The 24,309-nt window shown below is 37.6% G+C and overlaps 1 protein-coding gene across 1 annotated transcript in view; it reads right to left on the reverse strand.

Moving 5' to 3' along the window:
* ERC2 (ELKS/RAB6-interacting/CAST family member 2) overlaps positions 1 to 24,309 on the reverse strand; it is a 763,823-nt gene that overhangs the window by 321,721 nt on the left and 417,793 nt on the right. Inside the window, exon 8 of the mRNA XM_054595505.1 lies at positions 1,935 to 2,072. Coding sequence (XP_054451480.1) covers positions 1,935 to 2,072 — 138 coding nt within the window. The remainder of the gene's footprint in view (positions 1 to 1,934; positions 2,073 to 24,309) is intronic.

The following is a 24,309-nucleotide window of genomic DNA, read 5'->3' on the forward strand; positions in this document are numbered from 1 at the left end:
ACATGGAAAATTATATGGTATGTTTACTTCTTTAAATTGGGAGAAAGAAATGAAGAGGTACAAATAGGCTGACATCCTACCACTCAAAAGCTGCAAAAGGGATACAGAATCATTAATAATTTTGAACCAACACTCCCTCATTCAAATTTTACAAAGGAAATTATTACAGTGAGCTTTGGAAATACGATCCTTTTCTTTCTTTTCTTTTCTTTTTTTTTTTTTTGAAATACAATCTTGAAAACTAAATAGAGAAGAATATCTTTCCCTGAAATATCACTATATTTACTCTTCTTATAAGTCTTCAAATAAAACCTTATATCTTATAATGTAATCCTAAATTTATAACCATATAACTTTTAATAGGAACATGAAGACTATCTAGCCATAGAATGTGACTCCCTTTTTCTCTCCTATATTTTTAACATAGATCAGTGGTTCTCAGACTGCAGTGTACATCAAAATGACCTAGGGAGGTAGCTAAAATGCAGATTCCCAGGCCCTACACAAGGTTCTGATACAGTAGGTGTAGATGGGACTTAATAATTTAAATTTTCAACAAGCACCTCCTGGTAATTCCGAAAAAGTCAAAGAATTCCTCTTTAAGATACACTGGTTTACAAAACCTGTGTGACCATTTAATCTAATTTCCCCATTCCACAAATGGTAAGTTTGAGGCCCTGGAAGAGGGAGTTACTTGACTTCTGAAATCCCATGTATTTTACTTATTTATCATCTGTTTCTCCTCCACCCCATTAGAATCTAAACTCCATAAGACCCAGGATTTTCACTCATTTTCTTCTCTGCTGCATCTCTGGTGCCCACAGCAATGCCTGTCACACAGTGGGGACTCGCTTAGCCAGTGTTTGCTGAGTGTTTCCCTGTGCAGGTATTATTATACTAGGCACAGGGTGAAGGCAAGATAACATACATAAATAGCACACTAATGTGGGTGCACTTCTTGGGCTTGGAGTCTAGCAGAGAAGACCAATTAATCACATAAAAACAGACAAAAGCACAATTAAGACTGTAACATGAGCTCTGGGAAGTTCATGGTATTCATGAGCATGTAATGAAGAATTTTACCTAAGAGGGTTCCCTGAGAAAATAACTCATAAAATAATAATAATAAACACAGCTATAATGTATTATACCTATTGTTCTAAATCAGCAGTGAGGAATAAACTGAGGAAGTGAAAGGTTAAGTAGTTTGTCCAAAGTAGTAAATGTCAGACCTAGGATTTGAAGCCAGGCAGTCTGACTCCAATGTCCATATTCTTAACTACTGTGCAATATGGCTTCTCAGGAAACTGAGCTCTCAGAGAAGAGGAATTAAGGTTACAGAGAGTGCAGAACATTCGAGGGCCAGCAATAGCATGTGCAAAGGGTCTGAGGCAGGTTGGAGAATGGTAGAGCTGAAAATCTAGAAGGCCAGTATAGTTACAACACAGAAAACAAGGGAAGAGAGATGTGGGATGAAGCTTGAAAGGAGGGAAAGAAGGAAGAAAGAAAAAAAAAAGAAGGGAGTGGAGGAGAAAAAAGGGAGAAAGGGAAAAGGAGGGAGGGTGGCAGAGAAAGAGGAGTAAGACAGGCAGAGAGGTGGTTAGTCAGATAAGTGCCAGATCAGATGAGGGGACAGACTCTATGGGCCAGGTTAAAGATTGCACTTTTTATCATCTTAAGAACAATGACAAGTGAGTAAAGGTTTTTAAGCAGGGCCAAAGGTGAGGGGATCAGGTTTGCATTTCCAAAAGACACCCTGGCTTCAGTGTGCCAGGTCTACTGAAGAGGACTAGCATGGGAGTTGGTGGCCCAGCTGGGGCTGTGGGTACTGTGAGTGCATGAAAAAAAGCTGGCACATTTCAATGCATCTGGAATATCTCCTCCCACCCATGTTTCCCTAAATTCCAATACCCTGCTCTTTAGCCCAAGCTCACCTTCTCTGACAAAGCCTCCTCCAACGTTGCCAGGGCAGTATCTGTATTACTGGAATCTGTCTGCAGGGACTTCACTCTGTCTTTCAGATTGGTCAGTTGCTTGTCTTTATCCCTAAGTTGCTCTTGCAAGTTTTCAATCTGAAAATAAAGATCACCATATTTAAGGCACATTTTGTTATATATCTAGGGCCAAGTTTCCAGAAGTAAACTTGTTAAAAACAAAACAAAACAAAACAAAAAACAGACTTGATATTACAGAAATTGTCAGCACTACGAGGTCACACTGACTTAGAATCAATGCTGTTTTGATGTGGCCTTCCGTCTTCCACATCATTCAAACTTGCACTTAAACGGTGATACAGGTGAGCCGAGTGTCTCCCTCCATACAAATGCAAGCCCATCAGACATTAAGCACTGTTATTTCTCTCTATCTCTATACCTTTCACCAGCCCTTTAAGTCTCAAATCCATGGACCTTACCATGGTACTGTGAATCAGAGACACACATATACAGGATCAATGAACAGAATGGGTACTCAGACTGCACCAAGCACCGTATCAGCATAGAGGAGAACCTGTGTAGCCATTCACTCACTCCTTTATTCAGCATTAAACTTTGTGATATGCCAAATGTTGTCAAGTGGCTGTTTTAAAGTAACCACATGAAAAGCCAAGTAGGTTATCACCAGTAGACTGTTAATGGGAAGAACTTGTGATATAAATCAAATGTAACAAGTACTAAACACTCCATTTGGCAACTAAGTCATGTGCTGGCAACCTACCAGGCACTTTCATCCACTATCTGCAGCCTGAAATAAACACGCCAAATAGGCGATTATAACGCCTGCCCGGGAGCAGCAGCCAGGACCTTCTAGCAGGCATTGCGTACATTATCATTCATGTTTTTGTTCTCTGCTTTCAAACCGTGTATTTCTTATCTAAGGATTTTTTTTAAAAAAAGCTCCACTGTACAAACAATTTATTCATATTAAGGGTTTTAAAATGACAAGGAAAAATAGCAGTACAACTCTAAGATAAGTCCATTCAAAATATTTGTATTCTGCACCCAGGCTTTCTCAGGAAATTATTCCAAATTCATGTTTCACAATGTGTGACTCAAACAAATTTTCAGATTACTTGATTCATTTAGCATGAATCTGGAATGGCAATACAAACAATGCCAGTGGTAGCAGCAATAATGAGGAGGAGAGGATGACAGCAGAGGTGACAGCAGTATCAGCATCAAAATAGTTGTGAATACAAAGACATTCACAAAATAGTTGTGAATCCTGCTAACCCTCAATCTGCTGAATGCAGCTTGGAGAATTTTTTCCAATGGTTACAATGGTGGTAAGAGAACAGAGATGAACTTTTCCTCCATCCCTTATTCCTTCCCTCCTTCCCTCTTTCCTTCCTTCCTCCCTCCCTCTCTCTCTTTCTTTTTCTTTCTTTCTTTTCTTTTCTTTTTTTTTCTTTCTCACTTTCTTTCTCCCTTCCTTCCTTTTTTTTTCTTTTTTTTTGCCCCCTTTTTTTTTTTTTTTTTAATAAGACATGTTTCTTCCTTGGGACACATATCCTGGAAACTCAGGTTATACATCAGATAAGTAACCCTCTCCTTCATCAAAATGTGTTCTTACCCAGCCACCACTGTGAGAATTCACTGTCCCTCCATAGAAAACAGGGATTAGAAAGGCATAATCATCTGCAGCCAAAACAAAGGTTTCCTCCATTCCAGATAAGTGTTCATAGAACTATACAACACCATAAGCAAACAGATGAATGAGCAAGAATATGGACAGTCACATGCCAAAATGGTGGCTGTTCTATAGTAGAAACCAGCAACTGAGAGGACTGATTCTTCATAGTGTGTGTTATTGAGTATACCCACACCCATAGACACATATGTATATACCTATATATGTGCAAATCCATGGAGGTTCCAAGCACTGATTAGACACACCTTGTCCACCCTGGAAGACAGTGCCCTGGACAGAGCAGAGGAGGCCTTTTCCCAGGGCATCAGCCCTGGGACAGTGGTTGGCACAGATTTCAAGAGACTTTGTACACTGAAATAGAAGCTAAAGAAGTCTGGCTCTGAGACTGTGTGAGAACCCTGGGCCTCCCCAAATTACTGGGAAGACTAAGGAAGTTGAGGTTAGAGATCCTACAAGTGTGCAAGTAGCGGCTAAGAGCTGAAGAATTGTGGGCTGGCAAGATCTGAGGACATACAAGGGACACACCTATTTACCTCACATCTAGGAAACTAGAGGAAGAGCCAATGATATTGCAGGCAAGACTGAGTAACAGATCTGGAATTGAAGACACATTTAGAGAGCAAGGAATGCATCACTTTAAGAAATGCTGCACAAAAATCTCCAAAACTGATTGTTAATAGAGAAACACAAGGTGCAGGACAATGTGGGAAATATAGTTTTTTGTGTGTAAATAAAATATAAATCTATAAATATACACAGTTATGTAGCTACAGAAATAAAAAAAATTCTAGAAAAGAAATAAGACATTTTTAAAGTGCTTAACTTTGGGGTAAAGAATCTAGGATGCAGAAGAATGTAGAAGGGAGCTTCTGTTTTTCATTTTTGTAAATTTCTATAGTTTTTGGCTTGAATTTTCTAACCATGTGGGTTTTATTAATTTTTAATGCCAACTGGGATTATCTGACTAGTGAGATTTTTGGGTCATTTTTAGTTTATATTTGTATATAAAAATAACATTATATATATGTAAATAATAAATTATCATATAAATAACAAATGCTTACTTAAAACTAAATTGCCCAAGTTACTAACAATTACAGACTGTTGGTACATTTAAACCATTATGCAAATATTTAAAATCATGTTTGCATACAATTGTCACTAAATGGAAATAGTAGAATGCAAAGGGAGGAAAAAGCAGAATGTGAAAAAATACAATTTTGTTTTAAAAAGTTCTTACATAGAACAAAATATATATAAAGGGAACTCATTTAAATGTTATTTTTGGCAATGGTGTGACTAATGATTTTATTTTTCTTCTTTACACTTTCCTATATCTGCTGACCTGCTTGCCTTGAACATGATAAACAGAAGGCCAGGGAACCAGAATGAGGAAAAATAACCCAGAAAAATGCTCAGAGTTTTGATGCAAATGCTAGTGCAGATGCTGTTGCCCCAGCTGCTGAATTCCGGAAAGGGAGCAGAAAGCCAGCTGTGCTGGCCACAGCACAGCACCATGAGCCCTGCAGCCATGCAGTGCCATGGCCTTGGCCTTGCAGTCACTGCAGCAGAGAGAGTTCCTCACGTTCCCAACAGCCCAAAGACTCTGGGGCAGGTACACCTTATGAGCAGAATAAAGGTAAGGCACACAGCCCATCTGCAGAGGAATCTGAGAAAACAAGTGTTGACAATTTCATCTTCCAGCATAAGAGGTCCTTTATAAGCTCAGAAGAAAATCAGAGTATTTGTAGCCAAAAAAGGACTCATATCTGCAACACCAAAGGAGAGCCCTGGTGTTAGCTCCTAAAACCAGCAAATTACACGATCCTGGAACAATTATTCTGAACTCTATCTCTCTGAAATTCTTATAGGTCCATCAATCTACACTTTGATTCAGACACTTGCCCAAATGTGGTTCATGCAACTCTTTGTTACCAGTCTGTGATAAGAAAACTAGAGACATCGAAGGTGTCCGTGTAACACTCCAGTATTCAAGAACATGACTGACAGACTTCTCACCTTGAGCAGCATAGAGAAAAGTTGAGATGTTTTTGAAAGTATGTGTCATTTGTAGTCAGAACCACACAGTGACCATACACAGTAGGACTACATATTATTACATGACAGGTTGGAAATATTAAAAAAGAAATAGGCTGCTTGGTAAGCACAAACTTATAGGCCTGCTCATCTCTCAATCCTTGAGAAATACCTTTCTTTTCCTTTTTTTATTGTAGTAAAATACACATAAAATTTACCATTTTAACCATTTTAAATGTACAGTTCAGTAATATTAAATAACTTCATGTTGTGCAGCTACCACCACCATCCATCTCCATGTGTCTGCACTTAGTTCTCTACACAACTGTATCACGTGTATGCCCAAGTGACCACCACCAAAGTCAAGAGACAGAACAACTCCATCGCTACAGGGATCCTTTGTGTTGCCCTTTTATAACTGCACCTACTTATCTCAGGCAACCATGAATCTGTTCTCCGATTCTATAATGTTGTTATCCCAAAAACGTTACATAAATATAGTCATAGACTATATAATCATATACCTTTTAGGGTTGGCTTTTTTTTCCTCAGCATAATTTTTTGAGATCCATCTAAATTGTTATGTTTACTAATAATTTCTCCCTTTTAATTGCAAAGCAGTATTTCATGATACAGATATACCAGACTGTTGAATGATTCACCTATTAAAGGATATTGAGTTCTTTCCAATTTTGAGCTATTACAAATAGACTAGTGTGAACATTCATGCACAAGTTTTTTTCTCTGAACATAAGTCTTCATTTCTCTAAGGTAAATGCAGCCAGAATGCTGCCATTGCCAGGCCATGTGGGATTTGAGCAATTTTAGTTGCATGAGAAACTGCCAAACTTTCCCAGAGTAGCTGTGCCATTTTACGTTCTCACCCACAATGTATGAATGAGCTGGTCTCCATCCATTCTCACCAACTTCAGGTGTTGTTGCTACTTTTTATTTTAGTAATTCTGATAGGTATATAGTGACATCTCATTGTAGTTTCATTTGTATTTCTCTTGACCAATCATTTTGAGCATCGTTTCATATGCTTAACTGCCATCTGTAAATCCTCCTCAGTAAATGTCTGTTCTTGTCTTTTGTCCTTTTCTAATTGGATGTTTTTTTACTGCTGACTTTTGACAGTTCTTTATATATTCCAGATACTCATTCCTTGTCAGATATATAACTTACAATTAATTTCTGTATTTTTTCCAGTCTGCAGGTTGTCTTTTCATCCTTTTAACAGGATCTTTCATAGTATAGCAAGCCCAGTTTATCATCCTTCCCTTTTATGGATCATGCTTTTGATGTCAATTCTATGAAATCATTATCGAGCCCTAGATTCTGGAGACTTCCTCCTATAATTTTTCTAATAAATTTATAGTGTTCTGTTTCACATTTAAGTCCATGATCTACTTTGAGTTAATTTGCTTAAGTTGAGAGGTTTGGCCAATATTCATTTTTCTTGCTTATGGATGTCCAAGTGATTCAGTACCATTTACTAAAAAGGCTATCCTTCCTCCATTGAAATGTTTTTGCACCTTTGTAAAATAATCAGTGAGGCATAGTTGCACAGGCGTGTTCCTGGATTCCCTATTTTGTTCTATTGATGTGTTTCTGTCTCTCCAATAATACCATACTGTCTTGCTTATGGTATATGTATAGGAAAGGTTAATGTGAGTAGAGTGATACTTCCCACCTTATTATCCCTTTTTTTTTTTTTCAGGATTGTTTTAGTTGATTGGGGGCTTGTGCTTTTCATAAAAAATTTATAATAAGCTTGTATATGTCAATAGAAACCCTTGGTGAAGTTTTTATAGAAATTTCATTAAACCCAATTAACTTTTGGAGAATTGACACCTTTCCTATGTTGAGTCTTCCAAACCATGAACACAGTATATATCTCAATTTGCTTAAGTCTTTTCTGATTTCTTTCATTAACACTTAGTAAATCTCAGAATAAAGATCCTGTACATGTGGTGGTAAGTTCATGTCTAAGTATTTAATTTTCTTTGGTGTTACTGTAAATGTTATTATATTTTTAATTTTAGTTTCTACATATTCATTGTTAGTGTATGGAAATAGAATTAATTTTTATAGGTTGATCTTGTATCCTGAGACTTTATTGAACTCACTTAGTAGTTGTAGGAGGTTTTATTTTTCTTTTCAATGATACTTTAGGATTTTCTATGTAGACAATCATATCATCTGCAAAACAGAAGAGAACTTTGGAGTACTATGTTGCATTAAAGTAATGAGAGTAGATATCCTTGTCTTTGTCCTGAATTTAGGGAAAACATATTTAGTCTTAATAGTGAAAGATAGATATTAGCTACATATATATTTTTATTTGCAGATATTTTTTTACGAAGTTGATATGGTTTCCCTCCATTCCTTACTTGCTAAGAGTTTAATTATGACTGGGCATATCAAATTTTGTAAAATGCTTTTCTTTCCTTTTTTATTTTATTTTTTATCATGTTTATTCTATTACAGTTGTCTCAATTTTTACACTTTACCCCCTCCACCCATCCCCCTACCCCCCCACAGTCAATTCCCACTCTGTTGTCCATGTCCATGGGTCATTCATACATGTTCTTTGTCAAATCCCTTCCCCTTCTTTCCACCATTGTTCTCTTTCCCCATCCCCTCTGGTCACTTCCAGTCTGCTTCATGTTTCTGTGCCTGTGGTTTATTTTGTTCATTAGGTTATTTTGTTGAATAGAGTCCATGTATAGGTGAGATCATATGGTATTTGTCTTTCATCAAATGGCTTATTTCACTTAGCTTAATATTCTCCAGTTCCATCCATGCTGTCACAAATGATAGGAGTTCCATTTCTCCCTCTTTCTTTCTTTCTTAAATGCAGATGGATTTTTTTTAAATGTCAAAGTTAATTATAAAATATTTTAAAAATTTAAAACCATTATAAAGTCTCAGCAATTAAACCAACATGAAACCAGCACAGAAATAATCAAGTAGATGAATGAAATATAATGAACATTCTAGAGACAAACATATATATCTAACAATATATGATTAAGTTGATATTTCAAGTCAACGGGTAAAATAAGGCTTATTCAACAAATAAGGGGCATGGATCACTATTGAAATAAAACAAATACATAGCCCTACTTCACACATTATAAAAGAAATGTTCAGGTGAGTTAAAAATCAATATGTACAACCTAAGGAGTTTTAAAAGAAAATAGAACTAATATTTTCAATGACCTGAAGTAAAATATGCAAATGCAGAAGCTATAAAGTAAAGATTGACAATATGACTATATTAAACATTTAACTATACAGTAATATACATATAAAAAATTAAAGAACAAGAAATAGAATAGAAAAGTATTGGCAACACATCTAAAACATGGTTAATAGATTTTTGTTTTGCTTTTTTTGTTTTTTTTTTTGTTTTTTGGAAGAAAGTTCTACAAACCTTTAATCAATAAATGTATAAAGTATACAAAAAAAGTCTTTTAAAGCTTTTTTAAAAAAATAATAAAAATAGGCAAGAAATATACTAAAACAGGTTTAGTTTCAACAAATAGTAAATGAACAATTAAAATAACATCATTGTTACAACCAGATTCATGAGTATTAAAAATATTGGTGATATCAGGTATTGGCAACTCTGAAAGGAACTGGGTATTCATAGAAACTTTTTCTTCATCTTAAAGCAGCCCATTTAGCATATTTTGCAGTGCTGGTTTGGTGGAGGTGTATTCTTTTAGCCTTCTTTTGTCTGGGAAACTCCTTATTTCCCCTTCCATTTTAATTGAGAGCCTTGCTGGGTCAAGCAGTCTTCGTTGTAGGCATTTGCTTTTCATTCCTTGGAATATTTCTTGCCATTCCCTTCTGGCTTGTAGTGTTTCTGTTGAGAAGTCAGATGCTAGCCATATCGGGGCCCCCTTGTATGTTACTACCTCTTTCTCCCTTGCTGCCTTTAGGATTCTCTGTTTGTCTTTGATATTTGCCATTTTAATTCTGATGTGCCTTGGAGTGGGCCTCATTGTGTTCCTCTTAAATGGGACCCTCTGTGCTTCCTGGGTTTGTCAGACTTTTTCTCTCCTCAAATTGGGGAAGTTTTCCATCATTACTTTTTCAAACAGGTTCTCTATCCCTTCCTCCTCTTCTTCTCTTTCTGGTATCCCTATTATACAGATATTATTACGTTTCAGGTTGTCCTGCATTTGCCTACATGCCTCTTCATTCTTTTTGAGTCTTTTTTCATGTTCTTGCTTTTCTGGGAATTGTTTTCTACTTTATCCTCCAGCTTGCTGATTCATTACTCAGCTTCATCTAGCCTGATTTTGATTGGTTCTACTGTGTTCTTCAATTCAGAAATTGTATTCTTCATTTCCTCTTGTCTCTTACTGATAGTTTCTGTGTCCTTTTTCATGCTGACATAGTTTGCAGTAAGTTCCTCGTAGTTTCCCTGTAGTTTTTGGTAATTCTCTCTGAGCTCACTGAGCTCTTTGAGCTTCCTTAGAACTGTTGTTTGGAACTCAATATCTGATAGTTTACTTGCCTCTATTTCATTTAGTGCTCTTTCTGGGGATTCCTCCTTTCGCTTTGAGTGGGGCGTATTTCTTTGTCTTTCAACTATTTGTGAGACTCTTTTGCTTCTGCTTCTTAAGTTGATCTGTCTTTATTCCCTGATTCTGTGGTGTGAATTTCTATGGTAGGAGACTGCTGTTTTTACTTTCTGGATCTGCCTCTGATGATGTCAGATGTTGACCCTGTCTGACCTTAGGCAGTGTGTTTGAGACTTCCAGTAATCTGCTGCCTGTGGCTGTCTCCTTCAGCTGTTAATCTAGTCACTCTGCACTCAGCAGGCCGCCTTAGACAGTTCAGGGCAGGGCAGAGTCCCTCCTGGGGTCGGGGTTATTGGGTCTTCTCACACTACTGCATATGGGGGAGGAGTCTGCACTGGGATCCCGCCAGCTACTCTCTCCGTTCTCTCCCCAAAGCCTCCATCCCCAGTCTCTCCTCAAGCGTCGTCAGACCTCTCTGTGCTGCTTTAGCCAGGGATCTACTGTCTGTGGCTGCCACTCTGCACTCAGCAGGCAGCTTAGACAGCCCAGAGTGGGGTGGAATTTCACCTGGGGGGTGGGGCTATTGGGTACTTTGACGCTGGTGCCACTCAAGGGGAGTGGTCTCTGCCTGACCAAGATGGCTGCTGCCGGATGGGTGGTGAGTCAGCACCAAGATCCTGCCAGCACTATCAGTTCTCTCCTCAAAGCCTCCTTCCCCAGTCTCTCCTCAAGCATCTCTAGCCCACTCTGCCCCTACCTTTGCCAGAGACGAGGGTAAGTGGCTGCAAATAAAAGTTTATGCGTTGGCCCCTTAAACAGTTCTTTGCATCTCCTGCCTCCTCTCTCTGGCAGAGAGCAACCCTGCCGCTTTTTGCAGCTGGCTGTGTTCTGTGTACTTTTGGGGCTCTGGTGCCGTGGGCTAGAGATCCCCGCTTTTGGTTTAGACCTCACTCTTCTCAGGGGGATCCATCTTGCCATTTCAATATCCTTCTGGTGCTCCTGCCTGTGGGTGCCCCGCCTGCCTTCTCAAGTCTCTACCGCACTCCTTACCAGTCAGATTGCGCTAAAGCTGATTCTTCTGTCTCTGAAGTTACAAGGCTCCTCTCTAACTATTATTCAGTTGTTTGTTTCAGGTGATTTCTCCACAATTTAGTTGTATTCCAGGTTGGTCCTGGGAGGAGGTCATTGTGACGTACACTCACTCCTCTGCCATCTTCATTCTCCCATAAAATGCTTTTTCTATGTTAATTAATATGATCATGTATTTTTTTCTTCAGCCTGTTCAATGATTGACTATTGAATATTGAACCAATCTTGCACACTTGTAATAAATCTCACTTAATCATAGTATATCTTATTCTTTTCATGAATGTTTGCTTTTGATTTTCTAATATTTTGTTGAGGATTTTTGCAGCTCAGTTCATGAGATAGTGGTCAATAATTTTAGATTTTGAGAGTTTGTGAGAGTTTCTGGGTTTGTTCTTTTTTATTTTTATTTTTTGTATTGTCTTTTTCTCTCTTACTATTGAGGTAATTCTGGTCTCATAAGTCAGAAAATAGTCCCTCTTTCCCTTTCAATATAAAATTGAATAAATTTAGTGTTAATTCTCTCAGTAATATTCTCCAGTGAGGCTATCTGGGCCTGGATATTTCTTTTTTCATGCACTTTTAAATTACAAATTCAATTTATTTAATGGGTATAAAACTATTCATATTATTTATTTCATCTTGGTCCAATTTGGGTATTGTGTTTCCTGAAAAATTAGTCCGTTTCTAGTAAGCTCTCCAATTTATGAGTATAAAGTTGTCTATAATATTCTCTTATAAACTCTTTAATGACTATAGAATCAAAATATCTCTTCTTTGGTTTCTGATATTAGTGATTTGTATCTTCTTTATTTTCTCTTTGTCAGTGTTGCTAGAGTTTTATCAATTTTACTGATTTTTTTCTAAAAAGAAGCCTTTCATTTAATTGAGTTTCTCTATTGTTTTCAATTTTACTAATTTCCTATATCTTTATTATTTCTTTCCTTATACTTGCTCTACATTTATGTTGTTCCTTTTTTATTTTTGGTTTATTGAGGTGAGAACTTTATTATTTTGTGATATTCTCTTTTCTAAACCAAGAGTTTCGTGCTACAAAGTTTCCTATCAGCACTTGCTATGGCTGCACCCTGCAAATTTTGATACACTGTACTTTCATTTTCATTCAGTTTCATGTATATTTTTCCTTTGCAACTTCATATTCATAACATGGATTATTTATTTAGCTTCTTTGAATCATAGACTATTTGTAGTTTTTAGTTTTTCTATTACTTTTTTCTAGTTTGATTCCATCATGGTCAGAGAACATCCTCAAGAGTTCAGTTCTTTTAAATATGTTGACGTAGTTTTACATCCCAGAATATGATCTATGTCAGTAAACATTATATGCATACTTGAAAAGAATGCATAATCTGCAGTTGTTGGGTGGAATGTTCTAAATGTCAATTAGCTCTTGTTACTTGATAAGAGTTCAGTTTTTTTATATCTTTCCTAATTTTCTGTAATTCTATCAGTTGCTGACTAGGGTAGAATTGTGTTTGTCTAGAATTCCTTTTAGTTCTATCAATTTTTATTTCATATATTTTGTTTCCTCATACAAATTTAGGATTGCTGTCTTCCTGATTGCTTCTTTTATTACATAATTATGTCACCCATCATCTCTAGTAATTTTCTTTGCTCTGAAATCTACCTTATCTGATATTAATATAGCCATTCCTCCTTTTTAAAATGAATACGATGTATCTTTTTATTCTTTAACTTTCAACCTGTGTCATTGTGTTTGAAGTGAACTTCTTAATAACCCCATATAGTCATGTCATGTGTTTTTAAGAAATCCACTCTGACAATGTATGCATTTTAATTGATATATTTTGACTATTGATGTGTCAGGGCTTGAGTCTGCTATTTTATTTTATTTTTTCTGTTCATTTCCTCTGTTGTTCATTCCTCCATCTCTCTTATATTCCTGAGGGTAACCTTATATTCAAAGGAAAGATTCTGTCCTCTGGAATGTGTGCCTTGAAATATTTTTAGGATTTCGTCTTTTCCTATGATTGGAAGCCCCTAAATGTTTTTTTAGAAATGCATTGCTTAATTTGTCTGTAAAATCCCATCCTGATTTGAAATGAAAGGAAGCAACATAACTTTTTTAAAAAATGGCCCAGAAAACTAATAGGGAAAGGAGGATTCAGGGACAGGCGACCTGACTGCAGAGACCCCAGCCCTATGCTTGGGCCTTCCCTCAGCTCCCCAGGAGCCTTCAGGGCAGGAATTTTCGGCCCTGCTCCTACAATAGCACACCTGGGGATCTGTACCCACTAGCTGCTGGAGGGAAGAGAACCAGAGTCTAACTGGGCAGTTGAGTATTTCTCTCCCAAGCAGCATAAAGCTACATGGCAAATTCAAACAAACTCAAGCAAACTCTGTGTTGCTAAATATATTCTCCACCAAAATGTCAAACACAGAATGTGCATGATACCACTAAGATCTACATTTCCTATCATGAGGCTGGCACGTAGTAGACCCTCACTAAATATTCCTTGACTGTAACTAAAATGAAATAACCTTTAGGAATACTGCATGATCCTTGGCTCAAATTACATTTCAACAGTCTTCTAGAGAACAACCAACCACATCATGACACCCTGTGGAATATATGAGATACTGCACTATTGAAATTCTACCAAAGTTCAAATTCAAATGGACAGGGGGGAAAGCAAGAAAGGAAACAGCTCCCCAAAGTGCGTAATTAATATTTAAAGTCCAGAATGCTCTTTTATCATCAGCAGTCTGACCCCCATGGATAAGCACTCTAAAATAGAAGTGCCAGCTTCCAAAGCTTAGTGCTTATCTGACTTCCAGAACATTTATATGATTTCCTTTCTTTTAAAACTAATTTTAAAATGTGATCCAAACCCTAACCAAGACAGCATGTTCCTAAATAGTATGGAATTTTGTGTACTTTTTCTTTTAGACATAAAATGAATAGGCAGCAAATTTAAAACATCCCCAAATTGTTATAACAGGGAACATCCTGAAAATGCCCAATGATAAAATGAAAGGCAAGATCCAAAGGAATTTCTAGAATTTTCATGATGTAAAAATATTACTAAGTGATTGTTGTGGACAAGATCTTCATGGTTTGCTAGCCATGGATAAACATATAGAAAGGACGGCAGGGTGGTTAAGAGGTTTGGAACCTTCTAAACAGGAAAAACTCCTAATACCAAACAAACACATTTCTTCGGTCATGATAGTCAGAAAAATGATTTTAGTTTTATTTTCCACATAAATATAGAATGCAAAACTCCAAATTTTTTTCATACTTTGAGCTCCCCAAAATAACAACAACAACAAAGGCAAGGTATAAACAAAGGAATCATTATATGCAACAAACATACATTTGTGCACATATTGAACAGAAAATAATTAATTTTAATGCTACTCATTTTATCTGAAAATCATAGCTTTCAGATTTCAGAAACATTACATTGCTATTGAATAAAGTTTCACATGCAGGGATTGGGGGCTGTGTGAAAAAGGTGAAAGGATTAAGCAAAAAAGAAAGAAAGAAAGGTGTGGGTACTGACTGTGGTGATGTGCAGGCTGCACAGAGGAGGGCAAAAATTGGGACAACTGTAATAGAATAATAATAGGAAGGAAGGAAAGAAGGAGGGAGGGAGGGAGGGAAGGCAGGCAGGCAGGCAGGCAGGAAGGAAGGAAGGGGGATGACTGGCCGAAACTCAGACACAGACAGTAGTATGGTGATTACCAGAAGGAAAAAGGGGAGGGGGAGGTAAAAGAGGGTAAAGGAGGGGGTAAAGGAGGTGATGGAAGGAGACTGAACTTGGGGTGGTAAGCACACAATACATTATATAGATGATATATTATAGAATTGTACACCTGAAACTTATATAATTTTATTAACCAATGTCACCCCAATAAATTCAATAAAAATTTCAACCATGCATACACCTTTCATTTTTATAGACTTCTTTACTTATTCAAATAGTATCTGACGTCACAAAATCTGGTTCACTTATTGGAACACACAAAACACTACAGTAAAGGGGAATTAAAAATAGAAGTAATAAGACAAATAGAGAAATTTTATAACATCACTTAAAGCATATGAAAATCATGTAGAGGTGATTCTGAATCTCAGATACAACTGATCTTCTGCAGATTTTTGTTTATGTATTTTCTTTCAATATTTACACATTTATTTTCCACTCCCTAACTCTATTCTAAACTTGAAATTTAGTTAGCAAGACACTACCTGCCTTTAATGCTTGCTTTGTTGTTACTTAATTCCTATGCTGCAATTCAATTGCAAATAACTTTAAATTTTAAGTATATCAACTAATCTTTTACTATTTAAATAATGTATATTTTAGTAATTAAGAATTGCCATTGAGATCACTAAAAAAAAAAAAGCCATTAAACTCTTCAGGATAAAAGCCATTTTTGTACATACACTGTCAATAAACAAAGCTCTAATCTTGTCACTTTTTTGGACACTCTCAGGAATGCTTCTTAAGTACTCAAAGGATTAAATTAAATCTCACCTGCAGACAGGCTTTACAATTCCACCAAAAACCTTGTTCTCAAAGGAAAATTACTTTCATTATCTTAAGTTAAAACCAAAGATTCTGTCCTCTGGAACTTGCAGGAAAATAACAGCATCAAAGAAAACAATTCTCTTCAAGAGAGTTTATTCTTCAAGATCCTGCCTAAAAAAAATATTTAAGATAAAATTTGTTTGGGGAAATATTTTCTCAAGGTCATTCCTAGACAGCCATAAAACTGTGTCATTTAAATGACTTCAAGTGGATGACTTTTCACGATTTTGATGGTTTTCTTGAGGTTTTAAGAGGCTTTAAAAAAATTATCATCCTTGTTTTGAATTATAAATTTGGCTTATGTTCTTTTGCTTTTCTAAAAAATATTATAATTTTTATGAACTAAACATTTAAAACCCATGGAGGGAATAAAAATAAAAGATTTACTTCTCTTGAGTTCAAAAGAGAAATAATAAAAGAAACTGAATTTGAGATTAAAAGTATATATGCATTTGGGGGGAAAAATGACAGCACTCTAACTAGTATTCAAGAAACTATTTTCCAACTTAAAGTATTCTACTATGGTCTTTAATTTAATTTAAGAAATAATAGGATAAAATACTCACATTGCAGAAAATTTCCTTCTAAGAAGAGATAGCATTTCAAAAAGGTCCCCCACCATGTTGTTACAAGAGCCTCTGGGGGGAGGATTAGGACGTGGTTCGTTTTTAGACTCTTACATCTACTTCCTAAATAAACAAATCCTGGCTCTTTCTCCCCAAATCAAATACAAACGCAGAGGAAGGGCAGGGAGATGTACTACTAGACTGAAAAATAGAAACATTATGTCAAAGCACCCTACATCATTATTTGCAGACAATTTATTTTGTTATTGGTTAGTATCCTTCATGCTAAATGTTCTGTCCCCTACAGCAAATGTTCCATTTCAAAAACATAGTAACATGTGCTGGAAACAGAAACCACCAAAGCAATGGTTCTGGTGGCTACAGAATGTGTTTGTGGTAGATTAGAAAAATAAAATGCACATTATTACTGAAGCTCAGTATGTATGAATTTCATGTCAATATAATTTGTAAATAACAATAAAAATTAAATTCTGTACCTCAAGAGTTCTTTTTCAGTTGGAATAAAATCTCTGTGAAATGCAGACTATAGTTTTCTGCCAGCAAGCTATATCTAAAAGAAGGCTCTGTTACATGCAAGTATCAAAGGCAATATTTGCAAATTCACTTTTTATTTTCATCTTAGAAACAACATGAAGTATAAAGAGAGTAACATTTCATCAGTTAGGTACATGAGCATAACTTGTTGGAAGATCATTCTGTAATTAAGTATTTTTTCCTTTCATTTTTACATTTGATCCTTTAAACAACATGCTTTATCTATACTTAGCGAGACTTGCCTTGGCCTTAACCTCCCAGAGCCCAGTCTGGAACGGCTCTGACAGGACCTCAAAGATAGGTCCAGGTCCTCTTCACTTTGGATGGACTTCTTTAGGGACATATAATCATAAGTGTCATTCTAATTAAAACCATGGTGTTGTATCTGAGTTTCACAAATGTTATACAGTAATTCTGAGCATATTTAATGTTTCTCTCAAACATTTTGGAAACTAATCATGAAAGGATCTCTGGATATGAAATTTTTATGAGGTTATGGCTGAATTCCTTCTCGAGAGTTTTTGTGACAGAGTTGCACTCTTCATTGGAACAAAGGGTAGGTAGACAAAAAGCCCACAAGAATGTAATTCATCCACCTCTGAGAGATACTACCATCCAAAGATATCATCACTCATTGTGTTGTGATGAATCACACATTTGCAATATACTCAGTTATTAAAATATAAAAATTACCCAAAATAGTGTGGCTTCCAACTTGACCACATTTTAAAATTATCTGGGTACCTAATAATGCAGGTCCCCAGGCCCCAAGACCAGAGGTGCTGGCTCATTAGGTACAGTGGGAGATTTGATAATCTGTATATTTAACAAGTGCTATAGGTGATTTTGATGTAACAACCCATGAATCAGTAAAAAACAACAACAACAACAACAACAACAACACTGGAACTGAAACATTTTTACATCAACCTGAGTCAGGAAAATAATGGTGACTATCCATTTTTCCCCTCAGTATTCATCTTCTTCAAGAAAAATAAACAATAAACTTCATTTATTATCTCATAATTAAAGTTATTTTTCAAAGGTCTGAGAATTCAGAAAACATCCCCAGAACATGGATCTAGACAGGCTACTCAGGTGGTTCCTCTTCCCTTGCAACTCCCTTCTCACAAACAGAATACATGTCAGTGGTGTTTGCATCTGGTAAGAACATCTTCTATGAGAAAGTAAGGGCCTGACCAAGAAGATCCTATCTCCCTGAATGGCTAGGTAAGCGGGAAGTCACCAGACACTGGTGACAAATTCTATATTCACAGCCAAAACCACTGGAGACCTAAGATATAACAAAGAGGCTGAAGATACATAGCAAGCACCCATAAAAAGAATAGGACATGACAAATTCCAGTGGCTAGATCTTCAACAAAAATGAAACAGATTCTGTGTATTCTCTGCCTCTCAATTTCCTGGTCAAAGAACTTCATGGAATCGTATATTGGAAGAAAAGCAGCACAAAAAGATTGTGAACAGCAAGTCTGCAGGCTTCTGATCTAAACCCTGGGGCTGGACAGATAGCTGAAATGGTTAAACAAGCCTTTCATTTTCTTCCTTTCAAAGTTTAACATGGCTCATTCCTCCCAGCAGTAACCATCTGCATTTGAGAGGTCTGATTACAGCATATGCAGAATTTACAAAATAAAATAATGACACAGGCTCCAGATTCATTCGCTAATGGAAAGGAGTCTGTCTTCTGCAAAGTGTCAAAAATTCAATCTCATCTGCTAGCTTGACACTAAAGAAAATGTAAACCCGCTTTTTTTCCCCAATTAAATTCCTTAAGCTTTCCTGGGAGGCTAGTCTTGTTCTGAAATTGGAGACTTAAAGAGGCAGTCTGCTTTTGTTTATGCACTTTTGTTTCCTATTAAGGTCTAGAATGTGTTTTGTTCTTTTATTGTCCCAGGCAGGTTCCCCACATGTAATTTCTGAATCTTATAGGTCGATGTTTCAAGATAGCCATCAACTTCTGTCCTTTGGTAATGAACTATGGTCCCCTTCTACCTACTAGATGAAAAGTAAGAATTGAACCCAGATCTACCAGATTCTAAACACTATGCTTTCTTTTTTTTCTTTTTTATTTTCACTCACCTAGCCATTCCTTGTAATATTTATTTTTTAATATATAATGTGGATTGAACACAGAATGACCAGGAACAGCTCTTCTATAAGCATTTATTCTAGACTTGTCTGACTACATACTATTAACCTGTCCCTTTGTCCCTCCCCTTCCTGCAGGTATCATCTCAGTAAAGTTCAAACAGTTACAAGACAGTGCATAGTAAATTGTTCATATATTAGTATTGAGTCAATATTTGAATGCCAGGTATCTTTGTAGACCTGGAGAAAAAGTCAGGCAAGCTCCCTGCCCCCCGTGGAGCTTATGTATATTAGGGGAAAAAGTTAATGAACAAGTCAACAAATGTTCACAAAACATAGTAACTTTAGACAGTGATAAGTACAAAGTCTGTGAAGAAAATAGATCAGAAAACAGAGAATGATGCATTTGGAACAGACTTATGTCAGATGGGTGCTCAAGAAGACTTCTTGGAGGAGGTGACATTTGAACAGAGACACGGATGCCATGAAGAAAAACTGGGGACCACTGCAATGCAAAGGCCCTGAGGTAAAAAGCAGATGGGGGAGTTCAGAACAGCAAGAAGGCTTCACAAACACAGGCCAACAGACAGGATCATATCGCCTGGTAACAAAGCTTTTAATCTCCAAAGAAAAGTGACTGATAGCTCTGTAAAAGCAGAGGCAGTCACCCTTTCTTTTGTATTTATTTATTTGCTCATTACTGTAATAGATCATTGTGGAGTGGCTATCTACTTAGATGATATACAGAAATATGTTTCCTACCATGGGACTCCTAACCTAAGGGTCCATTCACCAACAGCTTATCAGAACAGACACCACAGAGACAGAGAGGAGTGAGATCTGATGCCTGGAGACCCAAACAGAACCTCCCCCCAAAATCCAGAGCATGTCAAAATGAACCCAAGATGGTAAAACCTTCCGAGGTCAAGCTGCTTGAGTGGTGTCCAGTCTCAAACCTGGGTACGATGCAGGGATACAGTCTTGAACCTCAGAGAAGCTAGGATTCTATTTCTAGTGTCTCTACAAGGTTTCAGTCAAGGGTATAGGAGGGAAAAAAGAGCCTGCTGTACCAAGATATTTTATAATGCAGAAAGCTGGTGAAGCTCCCTACAGTCTGGAGTCATATCATGTAGAAGAGCACATCCAGGCCTGAGAAAAGTGGGATTTCTCCCAATTCACTGAGCAACATAGAGCAACTCTGTTGATGGTTCCAGGCTCTAACCTCCATAGCTGAAATGATAACAACGTTTCCCCAGTCACATTCACTTATTAAACAGATACTAGTTGAGCACTGGGCACCCACGAGGTACTGGGACATAACAGCAAACATCTCAGATCCTGTCTTCAAGGACCTTTATTCATTCATGTCAAAGGAGAGAAGACCCAGAAATAAACAGGGAATTACAATACAGTGTGATATTCTGAATAAACGCAGAGCTCTTATGGCACTTAGGAAAAGTATCTACCTCATTCTGTAGGGTCAAGGAAGATGTGCTGTAAAAAGTGACAGCTAAGCTAAGAGCCAAGGGACAAGTAGGAGTTAGCAGGGTGGGAAGTGAGACAGCAGGAGAAGAGAATTTTCCAGCCTGAGGGATGAATACCTGCAAAGAGTCAGAGGCAGAAAAGAGCAATGATGTGTTCTGGGGTCTGGAAATAGTTCCAAATGGCTGGAGGAGAGAGTGAGGTGGGCGGTGGTACAGATGAGACCCAGATTATAAAGGGTGTTGTGAGAATGCTAAGGACCTCTATCCTCAGGGCAACAGGAACCTTTAAGGTTTGGAGCACAGGGATGGCATGACTGGACTTGTGTTTGATGGTTCTGGCTGCTGTGGGTGAACACATGGGAGGGGCCGAGTGGAAGAAGGAAGGCCCAGCAGCCCTACAGCCATGCAGGCAGGATTACTGTAAAGGGGTACGTATGACAGCAACTGGACAGCTTCAACAGATGAATGGACAAACAATTGCAGTTCAACCAGGCAGTGGAATCCTACTCAGCAATAAGAAGGAAAAGACTACTGATACCCACAGCTGCATGAATAAATCTCAAATGCATTATGTCAAGTGAAAGAAGCCAGACCCAAAGTCTACATATGTGTGAGTGTGAGTCCACGTATATAATATTCTACAGAGGGCAAATATGGGACAAAATAATAGATCAGTGGTTGCCAAAGGTAAGGCTCACTTCAAAGGTGTACAACAGAATTTTGAAGAATGATGAAACTCATACATCTTGATTGCCATGGTGGTCACATGATGGTATGCATTTTTTACAGATATTTTTAAAAATTTTAAGACATTTTTTAGAAAAGCTTTAGATTCACAGCAAAACCAAGAGTTGGTGCAGAGATTTCCCATATACTGTCTGCCACTGCACATGCACAGCCTCCCCCATCATCAGCACCACTCACCAGAGTGGTACATTTGTTACAATTGAACCTACACTGATCCAAAATCATAATAACCAAAAGTCCATACTGTGCATTACAGCTCAATCTTGGTGTTGGACATTCTATGGGTTTAGACAGATGTGTAACATGTATCCTTACAGGGTCATATTTTCTCCATCTGAAACATCCTCTGTGATCTGCCCAGTCATCTCTCCTCCCACACCCAACCTTTTGCAACCGTGACTTTTTTACTGTCTCCATACTTTTTTACTACATGCATTTGTAAAAATGCATAGTTGTGCACCAAAGAGAGTCGATTTTACTGTATATAAATCACATCTCATATTTTTAAAGTGACTGGGCTGGTAAAAGTGCTTATAGGTCTATAAGTCTCAAGGGAGAGAATTAGTCTACGAGCTCCAAGAGTTGTTTTTATACCCCACCTTCAGTCTGGAATACTCAGTAGTTAAGTTTGGAATCATCAGGGGACTTGAGTAGGTTGTTGGTGGACTGTCTCAGCTTCCCATGCAAAAATAGGTGGGAAAGTACTCGGGTCAAGTGTGAAATCCTTGAAGGCTTACAGGACTCCTCACAAAACTGGCCCTGCTTAAGTCCCCAGCCGCCTCTCACCCCTGCCCCTTTGCCCCAGTCCCACTGAAGTCCTTGAAATGCTAATTTCCCCCAACCCCACATTCTAGGGCTTGGCAAACACTTTGTCTTTGCCCCTTTCCCTGAAATGCCACAGGTCCCGGCAAGATCTTCCTGTCTCTGAGAAGGGTGGAAGCCTCTTATCTCCCCACCAACTTCCACCCTCTATGCTCTCAGCACCTACACTTTTTCATGACACTCTGTGCAGCCAGTCAGATCATCGACTCCATAATCACAACTGCAGCTTGACCTTTGTTTTGACTGTCATTTTCCACTGAGGCTCCAAGGGACAGGGACCCTCTCTCATCCCTGCTGTTTTCCCAGCACCTAGCACTTAATGGGCCCTCACAATACATATGTATTTCAACAAGGAGCTCATTAAAAATGTTATGTCTCTAGAAGATGCTCTGGAAAATCTTCGTGATTCCTCTAAATTAGTAGTTATTTGGGAAAGCCACTGAAAAGCTCTTACAAAGCTTTTGCAGAGAGAAGAAACCCCTCCCCACATATTTGCCTGATGCATGCTGCCGAGGTACTAAAGACAAGACACATACAGCCAGGACTTATTTAGAGTTCAGAATGAGATGCTTCCCTAGGCTATAGGCTTAATGAGAACTTTGCTCTCCTTGTTGTAGGATGAATGCAATTTGTGATTCCTAGATTCAATAGGAGACCTAGGAATAATTTTCCAAAGCCTCTTGGAACTCAGATAAGTGCTAGAATGAAAATATTTACCAAAAGATTAAGGTGGTTTCAACGTTTCCATTATAAACCCCAATTTTCAGAGACTTGCATGATAAGCCAGCCGTAAAACTTAATTCTACACTGAAACTTGCCAAATAATGATGGACTGTCTTCACAGGTTTGTTTTTTTTTTTTAAAGACAGAGAGAGAGACAAAGATCCAACCTTTGGCTGTTTGTATAAGTTACTGAATTGCTGAACAAAAGAAATTGAAAAGCACTTTTCAGTGTTTCTTTAAACCACCCTTGCAGAAACAAAATATCTTTTGTTTTCAACATCAATCTTACAAAGCAGTAATCAGGATGAGACGATTGCATGAACATGAGAAATGTTTTCATGGGAAAGTTGACTCAGGCAAAACAGGATAACTTCCATCAACATAGCACACTGGGCAGCCATTTAAAAATCCACAAATTTAACCTGGTCACATTTATTTGTCAGAATTAGTGTCCCACGATGTAGGAAACAGCAACTCCTGCTGTTCTTTAGATACAATAAATTGAGCATAAACTATGCTCTCTTAGGTCCCCTACAGTCCCAGAGAGAAAACCAGAATGAGAAATGTTGGCGCTGCGCACACTGTCCATTTTGCTTAAAAGAAAGTATAAATAACAGTCACACAATTCTAGCAATGTGCCCTTGGCCCCAACTGTAAAATCCCAGCATGTCTCCAGCCAAGTTCAGAGGCAACACCATCATGCCTGCCCTATGGATAGTTTAACAATCATTACATACTTGTTTGCTCTGTGCAAAGCTACAGATTACTTTCAGAAAGAAAAAGAAAAGGAGCTTGAAATGACTTAGCCACGTGGATTCTGTTCTGAATCCATTTTAGGCTTAAAGTTAGAGACATTAAATAGAGAGCCAGTATTATGGGAAAAGGCAGCACAGTAAAGTGCAAGGTTGGCAAACTCTGGCTCACAGTCTAGTCTCTAGCCCACAACCTGTGTTTGTAAACAAAATGTACTGAACCCCAGCCATGTCCATTTGTGTACATAATGTCTATACCTGATTTAGAGCTACAAGTGGCAGAATTGAGTAGTGCAATAGAGACCATCAGGACCTTTAAGAAGATATTTGATGATCTCTAGTGCAGTGAATATGAAGAGATTAGATCTCTGTGTGACCTTAGGCTGGTTAGCTAATCTCTGAGCCTCAGGTTTATCAACTGTAAAACAGGATCTAAATATAATAATACTATCTACAGGGTAGATATGGTGGCTACAGGAGTTAATGCATCTGTAGAAAGCTAAGGAGGAATGGGATTTTAAAAGCTGGCACCTGACTTTCATTTGGGGATAAAATTGCCCTTGCTTAGGGAAACGTGAAATATTACATAGTCCTCTTGATGTGGGAAGGATAAAGGGCCACAGATGCGGTCTGTAGGGAGGCAGGGGAGCATACAGAGA

Source organism: Pteronotus mesoamericanus, unplaced genomic scaffold (assembly GCF_021234165.1).
Source record: "Pteronotus mesoamericanus isolate MK-2021 breed Mesoamerican mustached bat unplaced genomic scaffold, CSHL_Meso_final scaffold_54, whole genome shotgun sequence".
Classification (NCBI taxonomy): domain Eukaryota; kingdom Metazoa; phylum Chordata; class Mammalia; order Chiroptera; family Mormoopidae; genus Pteronotus; species Pteronotus mesoamericanus.